This window comes from Engraulis encrasicolus, chromosome 8 (assembly GCF_034702125.1).
Source record: "Engraulis encrasicolus isolate BLACKSEA-1 chromosome 8, IST_EnEncr_1.0, whole genome shotgun sequence".
In the NCBI taxonomy this organism is placed as follows: Eukaryota; Metazoa; Chordata; class Actinopteri; order Clupeiformes; family Engraulidae; genus Engraulis; species Engraulis encrasicolus.
This window is the reverse complement of record NC_085864.1, coordinates 33,004,939-33,016,544: the sequence shown is the minus strand read 5'-3', so window position 1 is coordinate 33,016,544 and position 11,606 is coordinate 33,004,939. Positions and strand designations below refer to the sequence as shown.

At 40.2% G+C, this 11,606-nt stretch overlaps 1 protein-coding gene across 1 annotated transcript; it reads right to left on the bottom strand.

The window, feature by feature from the left end:
* Positions 1 to 6,798: 6,798 nt before the first annotated feature.
* si:dkey-243k1.3 (endonuclease domain-containing 1 protein-like) lies at positions 6,799 to 11,568 on the bottom strand. Its single transcript, XM_063204431.1, has 3 exons — positions 11,107 to 11,568; positions 8,589 to 8,745; positions 6,799 to 7,440 (listed from the first exon to the last, which is right to left on the bottom strand). Exons 1-3 carry the CDS (start codon positions 11,404 to 11,406, stop codon positions 7,052 to 7,054), a joined length of 846 nt encoding a protein of 281 aa, XP_063060501.1. The 5' UTR covers positions 11,407 to 11,568; the 3' UTR covers positions 6,799 to 7,051.
* Positions 11,569 to 11,606: the final 38 nt, after the last annotated feature.

Below are 11,606 nucleotides of genomic sequence, written 5' to 3'. Positions count from 1 at the left end.
ACTTGGTCATTGCCATACTGGTAACAGCTAATTTATAAAGCTGTGTCTTAAGGGGTTTTAATACTGTTGTCTGAATTGTTTCATTTGCAGTCCCATTGATAATCTGTTTCCTTAAGAAAAATATGTGGACACTTCTTTTCCAGAAACTTTTCCAAAATTAAAGCAGGCACAGCTTCAGGATGAACTTCATTCATGTTCATTTTAATATTTCATTTTTTAATAAATATAAATTTTATTTTACGTTTGACACTTCATTAAAATGTTCTTATTTTTTAAAAATTATTTTAATATGTGTTTTAATTTTTCAAATTGATCTGGAACACTATATTTTGCAGGAAGCGCAGATGTGTATGATACCATAGATGTGACCAGAGACGTGTATGAGACCATGGACGTGACCAGAGAACTGTATGGGAACATAGAGCTGGCCGACAGAGGTGGAAGATAGAGGAAAGCTGGGACAAGTAGTCGGCATTGTTCACTCAGCATTTCATTGTTCGATTACTTGCTTGACTTCGATGGCGATGGCTTATTTTCCAATGCACTATAGCTTGATTTAAACATTTTTTTTCAGATATTTTATATGCTTTTAATAGTAAACAATCGTAAACATCTTGGTTAAAGTACTAGTAAATAGTAGTAATTGTAGTAGTAATAGCAACCTGTTTCATAACCTGTTTCATATACTCCACTTTTTAAGTCATTGTACAAATGAACAAACAGGGTTTTGAAGATTTTAGACCTCATATTTACTTGTTAATACTTCTCATATTCTTTGAGTGTGTCTTGTTTATCATGTTGAAGTCTGTTTCATGATGCATGCTTTTCATGTGTATTATTTTGAACTGTGTAACCCTTTGCATCATTGGGAAGTGACCCAGGGTTCCTTGGGGCAGGAAAGACAAGATTGAAAATGGGATGTTATGATGTAAACCGTTTTTGACATGTATGTATGTATGTATGCAAGAAGCTAGATATCCACTTATTATTTTGATATTAATTTTTTTCCCCCTATGGCTATTCATTTTATGCATATTTTACATTACCGTATGTAGTTGTTCGCTTTATCATAACTGATTCAATAAAAATGGGATAATAATAACATGTGATGCAGACTTTTTATCATTCTTTTACTGAGAGTAATTCAGCGCCCTTAACTATGACCACCATGGGCAAAGTTGTAGTCGGACTGTTAAACTGAACTACGGGAGAGACGTAATAGGTGTTGTGTCATGAAAGCGAAATGAACGAAGAGGATGTGCGCAGGATGTCGGGAAAGGAGGCCGCCAGTGGCCTGGCTCTGGCATGATTTTAATACGTTTTCGGTGGAAATGTACTCTGTGAGGACGTATCCTGTAGAGACAATAGTCTGAACGATGGACCGAAGAAGAACTAGGCCTATAGTGTTTTGTGAATTGGGCGGGCATTGTGTTTGTCTTTTGCGCGTCACCATCAGTACTGTAAATGGCACAGAACGATTTTTTGACAGGGCAATACATATTCTAGCTATCTATCTATCTAGCTAATCTCATAGCTATCTGTCTGCCTGTCTGTCTGTCTGTCTGTCTGTCTGTCTGTCTGTCTGTCTCTCTATCTATTTACATAACCCTTTTTAGGTCTTAGTTGACACATTTTTTGGTGCTGCCACCAACCCTAGCAACCACAGGACTTAACTGGAAGCCTACTCACTGACACAGAAACAGTGAACCACATACTCGTGCATAGCCTACCCCTGCACAGATGGGGATGGGGTGGTGGTGCCCCTTCTTTCAAAGATTCTTTTTTTAAAATGTAAGTAATGTATCATAGGCCCTACTGTAATCTCATCAATAATATTGTCATCCTCACATCCTCCATTTATAATTTCCTATATAATTTTCTATCTATCTATCTATCTACATAACCCTTTTTTAGGTCTGAGTTGACACATTTTTCGGTGCTGCCACCAACCCTAGAAACCACAGGACTTAACTGGAAGCCTACTCACTGACACGTCAAAAAATGTTTACCCTTGGTGTTAAAACACAGAAACGGTAAACTACTGTAAATACTCATGCATACCCGTGCACAGATGGGGATGGGGTGGTGCTGGAGCACCCCTTACTTGCCCAACTGGACAAAAAGTGCCCTTTTGAAAGTTTGTTTTTATGTAAGTAATGTAACGTACTGTAATCTCATCAATAATAACTCTGTCCTCACGTCCTTCATTTATAATTTCTTCCGTTTTCACTCTCTAACTGCGGAAGCAAAGAAGGAATTAAGGGAGGATGTGTTTTTGTCCTAGAGGAGGGTTGTGTTTGTCTAGTGTCCATCTTTGCAATTAAGTGGGCTTGCCCCAGCAAGTCCCACTTCTTGTAATCTCTAAGTAATAATAATTATTAATTAATTATTTCATAAAAGCAATAATAATTTAATAAAAGTAATAATAGTCTATCTATCTATCTATCTATCTATCTATCTATCTATCTATCTATCTATCTATCTATCTATCTATCTATCTATCTATCTGCATAACCCTTTTTAGGTCTTAGTTGACACATTTTTCTGTGCTGCCAACAACCATAGCAACCACAGGATTTAACTGGAAGCTTACTCACTAACACTTGAACAAATGTTTACGTCCTGGGTGTTAAAACACAGAAACGGTGAACCAAGTACACATGAGAGTGTGATCTGTATTCTTGCCATGCTTCCATGCTATTTTGCAAAGTCTACTTTAGTGCACTGGGTAAGGCATAATGTGTACCTACAGTTTATGTTCCTACCAGGGTTGAAAGTAGTGGTAAGCCAATGGCAGTATTTTAGCAACTGAATTAATTCCCTCCGACATTTGCAACTATATAAAAAAACATTAATCACAAATTCTGCACATTGTTTATCACATTGTATAAGCATGTGTGCGATAGCACAAGCAGCCATGTCAACATTTGGGTTGGGTAAGGTTTGGATTGTATAGCCAGTGGAAAAATCCTAGCCTGGTTCTCACGTAGACCCTCGTGCATTTTCGCCCAACTCTGGTTCTCACGCATATGGTTGGCAACAACCATCTGTGTAGAGCAGGGATGTCAAACTCAGGCCCGGGGGCCAAATTTGGCCCACAGAGCCATTTTATTCGGCCCGCGAGATCATTTCAAAGTTGTCACACATACACACAGCCGTGGCCTAGTGGTTAGAGAGTTGGTCTTTCAATCTGAGGGTTGCAGGTTCAAATCCCACCTGACCTCTCCCTACATCTCCATGGCTGAAGTGACCTTGAGCAAGGCACCTAACCCCACATTGCTCCAGGGACTGTAACCAATACCCTGACAAATAATAAATGTAAGTCGCTTTGAATAAAATGAAAGCGTCAGCTAAGTGAAATGTAATGTAATGTAATGTATAGAGTAACACAACTTGAACATGAAATTTGCTGTGTCACAGTATGTGCAGACACATTTGAACTGACAAATATGATGGGAAAGAGTGTATGTGAAATTTTACTATGAGTATGAGGTACATCCATGCACAATTTTAGTCCATTTTTAAAAAATAATTGTTGAGTTTGGCCCGCGACTTCGTTCCAGATTTTGATTTTGGCCCTCAGTCAATTTGAGTTTGACACCCCTGGTGTAGAGAATTGGGTTAGAACAATCCGACCCAAATGTTGAAGCTGTGGTGAGCTTGTAATTTTTTTTGTTCAGCCGAAGAGTGAACACACCAGTGCAATGGAGAGGGAGGAGGGGGCGAGTGAGAGGCAGAGAGACGAAAGGATAGAGCGAAGCCACAGCTAGGCCTACAGAAGAAAAAAAAACAGAACAATCCATGACCTATGTCACTTGAGGCTTCCGAGGTCATTGGGTTGTTCTGTTTTCTCTGCACCTGTGGCTTCACCCCATTCTCTCATCTCTCTCTCTCCCTTACACTGGTGTTCATGGCTGTTCAGCTAACCCGAAATATTGCAAGTTCACCTTACAGGTCACAAATTGCACCCCAAAAAATGTGGTCTTCTGGTAGTTCTAATTCTATGTTTCCGTGATTATTTTTCAAATATAGGGTCAACATGGCAGTTCATGTTGTGTTGCTCTTTAACGTGGCCATTTCCTAAGGGCTGGCCTTGTGTTGCTCTCAAATAGCCTATAGGCTACTCTGCAGTGGGCCAGTCTTGAAAGTAGTACCAGAGATATTCTATAGAGATATGCCAACATAATAGGTTTCTATGGCCACCTAACGTGACCAGGTTCCGGTCTGCCAAAAGGGGCGTGTCATAATGCTCCTACAATGAATAGAACAGTCCTTAGGTCTGCCTAGGTCTGCCTAAGGGGGGCCATAATAGAACCAGGAAACAATGGGCCAATGGAACCTCTCTCTCTCTACTCTCTCTGGTAGTACCGGCAAGAGAAAAGGGCTGTCCAAAACCCACATTCAAAAAAAAGTAGGGCCTATGGTGTGCTTTTAAAATAGAAAACACACACAACCACATTATGCCATTAGATACAAGTGTCCTATGAAGAGAATAGCTCAAAGTTACTCAAAATAGTCGTGCAGCGATATAGATCTGTAGTGCATGTGTCTGTTTTATCTGCACTCTTTCTGTTGCTATTGCTAGGACAGTGCCCGAAAAAATGTGCACCACTTTTGTGATCATTTTTTAAGGTTTAAAGAGGTGTTTTCAATGGACAACGACTGTCATGACAGTCTGTCAGGCAAAGATTGCTAAAATGAGCTGCCTTGAAGCTTGCGCCTTGCAACTTCCAGATGTCTTGCAGAAAGGGCATGGGGATGTCTTAAGTATCCTATTGTACTGGACAACAAGCAGATTAGGTCGGGGCCCGAAGCAATTGCCTAGGTTTGCCTAATGGAAAGTCCGCCTCTGCTAACTCCCCAAACCCGCAAGCAAACAATAAACAAACAAAATAAGTGTGTGCATCAGATCTATATTGCTATTCCGGATGTTTCTTCATGAGAGGACACTTGTCTCAAATGGCATATTGTTGTGTCTACGTACTTAAATAGGAGACCTTACTTTTTCAAATGTGGGTTTTTGGGCAGCAGTAAACATACATTCTCTTACCGGTACTGCGCACCAGCTGTACATTTTATACCGATGATATGCACCTGTGCACTGCGCACCCGTCTACTTTTCACCCTTGGTCCCTACACTTTCATGTATGGCGGGCGTGCCAGGCTAGGAGGATGGGGGAATCATGCACCACGTGCAGACTGACTTGTACAACATCTCCCTTCCCTCCTCCATCTTTGTCATCACCTTCCCATGACGTGAGACGTCCTTGATGACATAAAGCTGTGAGGCATGAAGCCATGGCCAGGGGAAAGAACTGTAGCCTGATTATCATCGACTTTCAAATCTCTTCGAGACTTGGTCTGACCAAGAGCATTAAAATTAACATTTCCAAAACGGCATTTCCCAAATGGTTTGCTAATGATTATTTGCTTCCCAACAAAGTGGGAGGAGTTCCCGTATTTGGGGAAACTCAGAGAGTACCGGCATTGCTCTTGACCTGACTGGTAGCAACGCTGAAGCTGTTGCGTCACTAGGAGGGCACGGCCTGGCTAAGGGGGAAGCAACTGGATATGCCTTACATTGATATAGCAGTAGGCCAACTGCAGTACATCCATAGCTTAACCTACTGTATGTTGGATGCGATATGCTGTGTAACCACCAGATGTCAATAAATAGCAACTTAAGTCTGAAATACTCTCGTTTCATGTGTTGGCATCATTTGACACATTTTTATGGTAAACTGTATATGTAAGCCTACTTTAAGTTGCCCTATTGTATGTGAACTAAAATATCAATGAAAGAAAATGTCTATTTTAGCCTCAATACTGTTGAAATCAAAATTGGCTCAAAAAATGGATGTGATCTTAACTTCTCTAGTAAATGCAAACTGTATGAATTAAATTAAGCATTCCTAAATGTCATATGTAAATACAGTACTTAAATTTCTGAATTTATTTTGCACTGTAATGTTCACACGTTACAGTGTGATGTGATCATTTTTTTAAGATTCTGAAATACTGTTTGATACTTGATATTGTACCTGGGCCTACTTGAAATGGCTGCTGACAAATCGCAGCAGTAAATGTGAGAGACTGAGGATGTCCTTGTTAGACTTAATAATGTAACATCAAATGAGGTGAAATCAAAACATTGTTTAATGTAGGTTTTGGATCTTATGGGTCACCTCTCTTGGCCTCAGGGATGCTTGCAGAGGTTTTAAAAATACAGAGCTACTATTACTGATGCAATTACTACACCAATACACAACCTGAGTTATGCACCAGAGTTTATGCTTGTTACTCCACTGTACATTACACACTGGACATTTACTATACACCTCTGGATACTTGAAGGATGTGAATCTGTACTGAGAGACTTTCAAAAATGTCTGTAAAGTCTACATATTCTTGTCCAATCGGACTGAGATTATTGATAAATTGGAACATTGTGAAACAAATGTGAAACATATAACGAAATTGTTTTCATCAAACACTGCATAGGCACTTGCTATTTCATTTTCTTATGATGGGGAAAGTTGTTCCTCTGGGGCTTTCCCTACGATACTGGCCTACAGTAAAATGTTCTCTTGTGATCTTGTATTTAGGATAGGCTACTTTAGCATAACATGTTATTTGTAAAACACAAAGGTCACTTGAATGGCCTTTCTCTCGCACAATGGGCCCTACCATAACCTCATACTGATATCTGGACAGGATCCTATACATATGGCAAGGGCAAGTTTGGCTTTACTTAACTTTCTCAGACATAATATAAATACAACCATGTGTTTTGTTCAGCACTTGTCAGCATAATGCAATGCCATTTTTATTTCAGTCTAAAAGCCATGAGCATCACAACTTCACTCCGAGCGCATTCTGAGCTCCAGAGCCCTGTAACTACTAACAAGCATGGGATGCGTTTCTCAAAAGCGTAGTTGTTAGCCACTTAGCAACTTAGGTAGTTGCCAATGGGAAATTACATTGCAAACAACAAAGTAGCTAATGTAGTTAGCAACTATGGTTTCGAGAAATGTACTCCATGGTTTGCTCACTACATAGTGCACTGTGCAGCAAACAGCTCCCCCACAGGTGAGTCGGAGTACTGCTGGAAGAACTCCACCATCTCGTCCAGAGTGCGCTCCACCACCACATTCTGCTCCGTGTTGAGGGCCGTCGCGCCGCCGCTGAAGACAGGCTGCCCGTCGCTGTTGACGCAGCAGTAGGCGTTCCAGATGTACTCGGGGATGTTGACGCGCTTGACATTGTTCTTGACGATCCAGTTGTTGGCGGAGGGGATGGCGCCCACCAGGACGTAGGCCTGTGAGCACTGCTGGAACCGCTGCGTCAGCTTGGACTCGTGGTTTGCCCAGGAGTTCTGGTTGAGCTTGGGGTTCTGGGGGATGACGTTGGTCAGGGTGAACGTCGAGTTGCGTCCTGGAACTAACAAAGAAACAATGCCATGGTTACATTTGCAGTGCATTTACAACAGACGTTGTGGTGAACTCCATGTACAGTACGATGCGTAGCCTCTTACTGCAGATGGGCCTGTCGACGGGCCTATTCATTCTTTGCTTAAAAAAAAAAAAAAAAAAACCCACTCAACTACATGATAACAACATTGTTATGACAATGCAGAGTCTTAAGTAAACGATTAAGACTTGGTCATTACCATTTTAGTGACAATTGCTACGTTTACATGAGGCATTTAATTCAGAATTAACTCACCTTAACCCTTAGCGCAGCACTATGGCTCTCTGTAATTTCATGGCAATGTTGTTATGATGTAGTTAAGCATTTTAAGCAAGTGAATAGGGTCGCCGGCGACCCCTGCTGCTGTAAGAGGTTAATTCCACCTTGAAAACGTCACGTAAACACTTCACAATTCGGAATTAAATGAAAGATCAAAGTAAACGATGGAACTATTTAATTTAGAATTATTAATTCAGAATTAAAAATGACATGTAAACATTGTCAATAAGGTTATAACAGAGGCTCTGCCCTAAGAGGTAAATCATTAGAGTGCCATTTGTATGATGTGGAAGAAGGGGCGATGTCTCCACTTGTGGTTTTGCTATGCTCTCTTCTACCTTCACCAGTGGGATGAAAAGACGTCATTGTGATTAATGAATGGAAGTCTACTTAGGTTGCCTAGAATATACCCCCATCCTGTTTTTTTCATCAAATTGCACCCTGCATACAAAGTACATCCTCTTCCTTTATTCTTTCTGCTGCATTGGCCTACTATATTGGCCACAGTGACAGCTCACAGCAAGTGTCATTAAAAAAGTCTATCTTCTAGATCAACCATGTACTACACTAATGTTCATGTACATGTGTGTTTGTACTCTACTTAACTATCTTAATGTACCTTTTTTTTAAAAAAAATAACCATAGTTTGCATCTGCCCTTGTTGTTCTGTATGTTTCCTGTGCACTTCTATCTATCTATCTATCTATCTATCTATCTATCTATCTATCTATCTATCTATCTATCTATCTATCTATCTATCTATCTATCCATCTATCTATCTATCTATCTACAAGTATTTATCTATCATTGTGTCAGCGCAGCCGTGAGCCAGGGCCTACCGGCATGGTGACCGTTGGGGTTGAGGTGGCCGCGGTCGAAGCCAGAGTGTGTGTAGTCTTCATTCAGGGCCTGCTTCTCTCCCAGGTAGATGCCAGGGTTGTCCTGCCCGAGCCAGTAGCCATCTCTCATCTCACCATGCCAGGAGGGGTCTACCAGCTGCAGATGAGAGGTGGGGGTAGAAACGCATGTGGATAGTAGCTACAATTACAGTTTTTCTCGATTGGTTTGGCTAATTTCTTGAAACCGAGATGACACTTCTATAAATTTTGGGTCATTTGGCTAAACATTCTTACACTTCTGCACAACAGTTCAGATAACTAGCAAAATGTCATATACCTCCCAAAACAGCTCATTCTTGCATCAGCACTAAACCTTCTCCCACATAAATAGTCAGTACCATAAAAATGGCATAGATCCTTCTCAATTGCTTTGGCTCATTTGCATTCATTTAGTCATTCTGTCAAAATAAACTGGATGATTCAGCATAACGCCATGGATCCTCATCACTTGCTCATATCACTCCAAAAACAGTTTACCCGTGTGTCGAAACTAAATTCCTTCCACAGAATGCCGTTTGAAAAAATGTCAAGAAATTATCCAAATAACAGAGGAAACTGTAATATACACGGTTGTAAAATTATTTTCCACAAACTAGTAAAGTTACAATACCATCTGGCCTGTTGAACACTGTCATGAATTTACTGTTTACAGTAAAGAAATTCTTAAAATATTATGTCCTTGACTGTTTTGACAATTGTGTAGACTACTTTGCATATGATGACTCACACAATGAAATCATGCTGACATGTTTTGGAGAGGGCAACCATTAGACTGAGAATTGTCTAATTCGTTTAGATAAGACAGGTCAATTTATTTGGAAAATGTGCTAAATGTATGCTCAATGTGTCAACTGTAGGGTATTTGTATATAGCCATCTGTCGAGATGTACTAAAAATTTGAGACATGTACAAATCATTTGAAATTTGATGAAAGCAATGAAAAATGCCATTCTGTTGTGGGAAATTGTAAGTTGGTTTGGAGATTTGTCCGTGCTGTTTTGAGAATGTCATCTCAGTTTTGAGAAATTAGCCAAACCAATCGAGAAAAACTGGTAATACATAGGTAGGACCATGAGGGTTTAAAGCTTTAACCCAGGTGAGTAGAATCTATTTTGGATTATTAGACACATCATGTTGCTATTCACTGAGGTTATACAGGTATAAGGTTATTTACTTGGGTGGTACTGAGGTTGTATTCACTTGTTGACAAGTATTTTGTCCACCAAGACTTTGTTAATGGATTATTAATGGATATGTTCTACACATAGACAAATGAAGGACATAATAATAATAAATAATTATATTATAATATATAATTATGTAAATGTAATATATATACAATATATATATATATATATATATATATATATATATATATATATATATATATATATATATATATATATATATAATAAATGATAATGTACCCTGGGTATTTCCATATCTATGCAGGGCCATAAAAATGGCTCAGGCAGTTTTTCATACCCCCTTCTACACCGCATTCCACATTATTACGCAAATGACGTTTCCCCAAATAATCAATATAAATGACAGTCGTCACGTCATAATTTTCAACTCATCAGCCATTAAAGCACAATTTAAAAGTTTTTGAATGAACCTTCATTTAACACTGAAGTCAATGGCAGGGCATTGCATGGGAATTGTGGAAGCCCAGATATCGACATTCTAACTCACCAGACATAACATCCCATTCATTTTCAATGGGGTTTTATGTCTGGTGAGTTAGAATGTCGATACCACCAAAGCACCTAAATGTGGCATGGAAATCTACAGGTATATTGAAGAGTGAAGTGCGGGTCACCAGACCAAACAAACAAAAACAGCTGAGAGCAAAGCATCAAGGATATCTGGGCTTCCATAAATCCCATGCAATGCCCTGCCATTGACTTCAATGTTAAATGCAGCATTCCAGTTACAGTTTTTAACCAAGTTTTGAACATTGAAATGTAATTTAGAAGGTACCAAATGCCAACAGTATAGATGTAAATGGGAAAAAAGAAAGAAATTTGGATTACAACACTACAAAGCTGTTTTGCGTAATAATTTGGAACAGAGCATTTTGGGCATTTTAAGTTTTTTTATTATTTAAAAAAAATACCATTATCATTGGAAGGTTCATTCAAAAACGTTTTATTTGTACTCTAATGGCTGATGACTTGAACATTAGGACAACTGTCATTTATATTGATTATTTGGGGAAACGTCACTTGCGTAATTATGTGGAATGCGGTGTAAATTGTGAGCCAGCTTCAAGGAAAATGCAAACAACAAAACAATAACAACATTTTCCCTCAAGGACTGTCGACCCACTCAGAGATGCCCTGTATTACCAGATTACCAGTGCAGGTCTGCATGTACGTATGTGTATGTAGACACTGTACTTTTTTATGTAATCTATTACCCTCTCAGCATATTTCTGTCTAAAAAGCACACTTGCCTGGGGCTCAACGAACCAGCGCTTCTCCCTGCCTCCTCCATTGCTGGGCTCGAAGATGTACGCCGAGTAGACGGCAATGCGGTTGTGGGTGTCGTACAGCGTGGCGAAGTGGTACTGGTTGAGGAAGCGCTGGCAGATGTGCACCACGCCGGGCCGCTCCTGCCCTAGGTCAGGGATCTTACCCTGGTGGAAAAACTCCTGGCATTCGGCGACGTCCTGGAATTTGGTCACCACGTCCCCGGCCACCAGGGACAGGTAGCAGGTGGCCACCAGAGCAAAGGATGTCCACATGTTCCACATGAGTGTCTCGCACAGCGTCGTGGAATACAGTGTTTACTCCACTTATAGACTTTCTTTATCTCAGTAAAAGCCTCCACCCAGTGCTGGACTGGCAATCTGGCGTAAAGGGTATTTCCCCGCGGGCCGACAGTCCTCAAGGGGCTTATGCTGTTGGGTTCTTGCATTTTCCTAAGAGGAAGTCCAACAATTTAAAGGGTTTC

Bases quoted from the DNA above. Each gene is read 5' to 3' on its own strand.
- si:dkey-243k1.3 (XM_063204431.1), bottom strand. From the start codon at position 11,406: ATGTGGAACATGTGGACATCCTTTGCTCTGGTGGCCACCTGCTACCTG. The intron at 8,746-11,106 runs GCAAGTGTGCTT...TCTCATCTGCAG, and splicing joins GCTGGTTCGTTGAGCCCCAG to CTGGTAGACCCCTCCTGGCA. The intron at 7,441-8,588 runs GTAGGCCCTGGC...TTTCTTTGTTAG, and splicing joins CCCCAACGGTCACCATGCCG to TTCCAGGACGCAACTCGACG.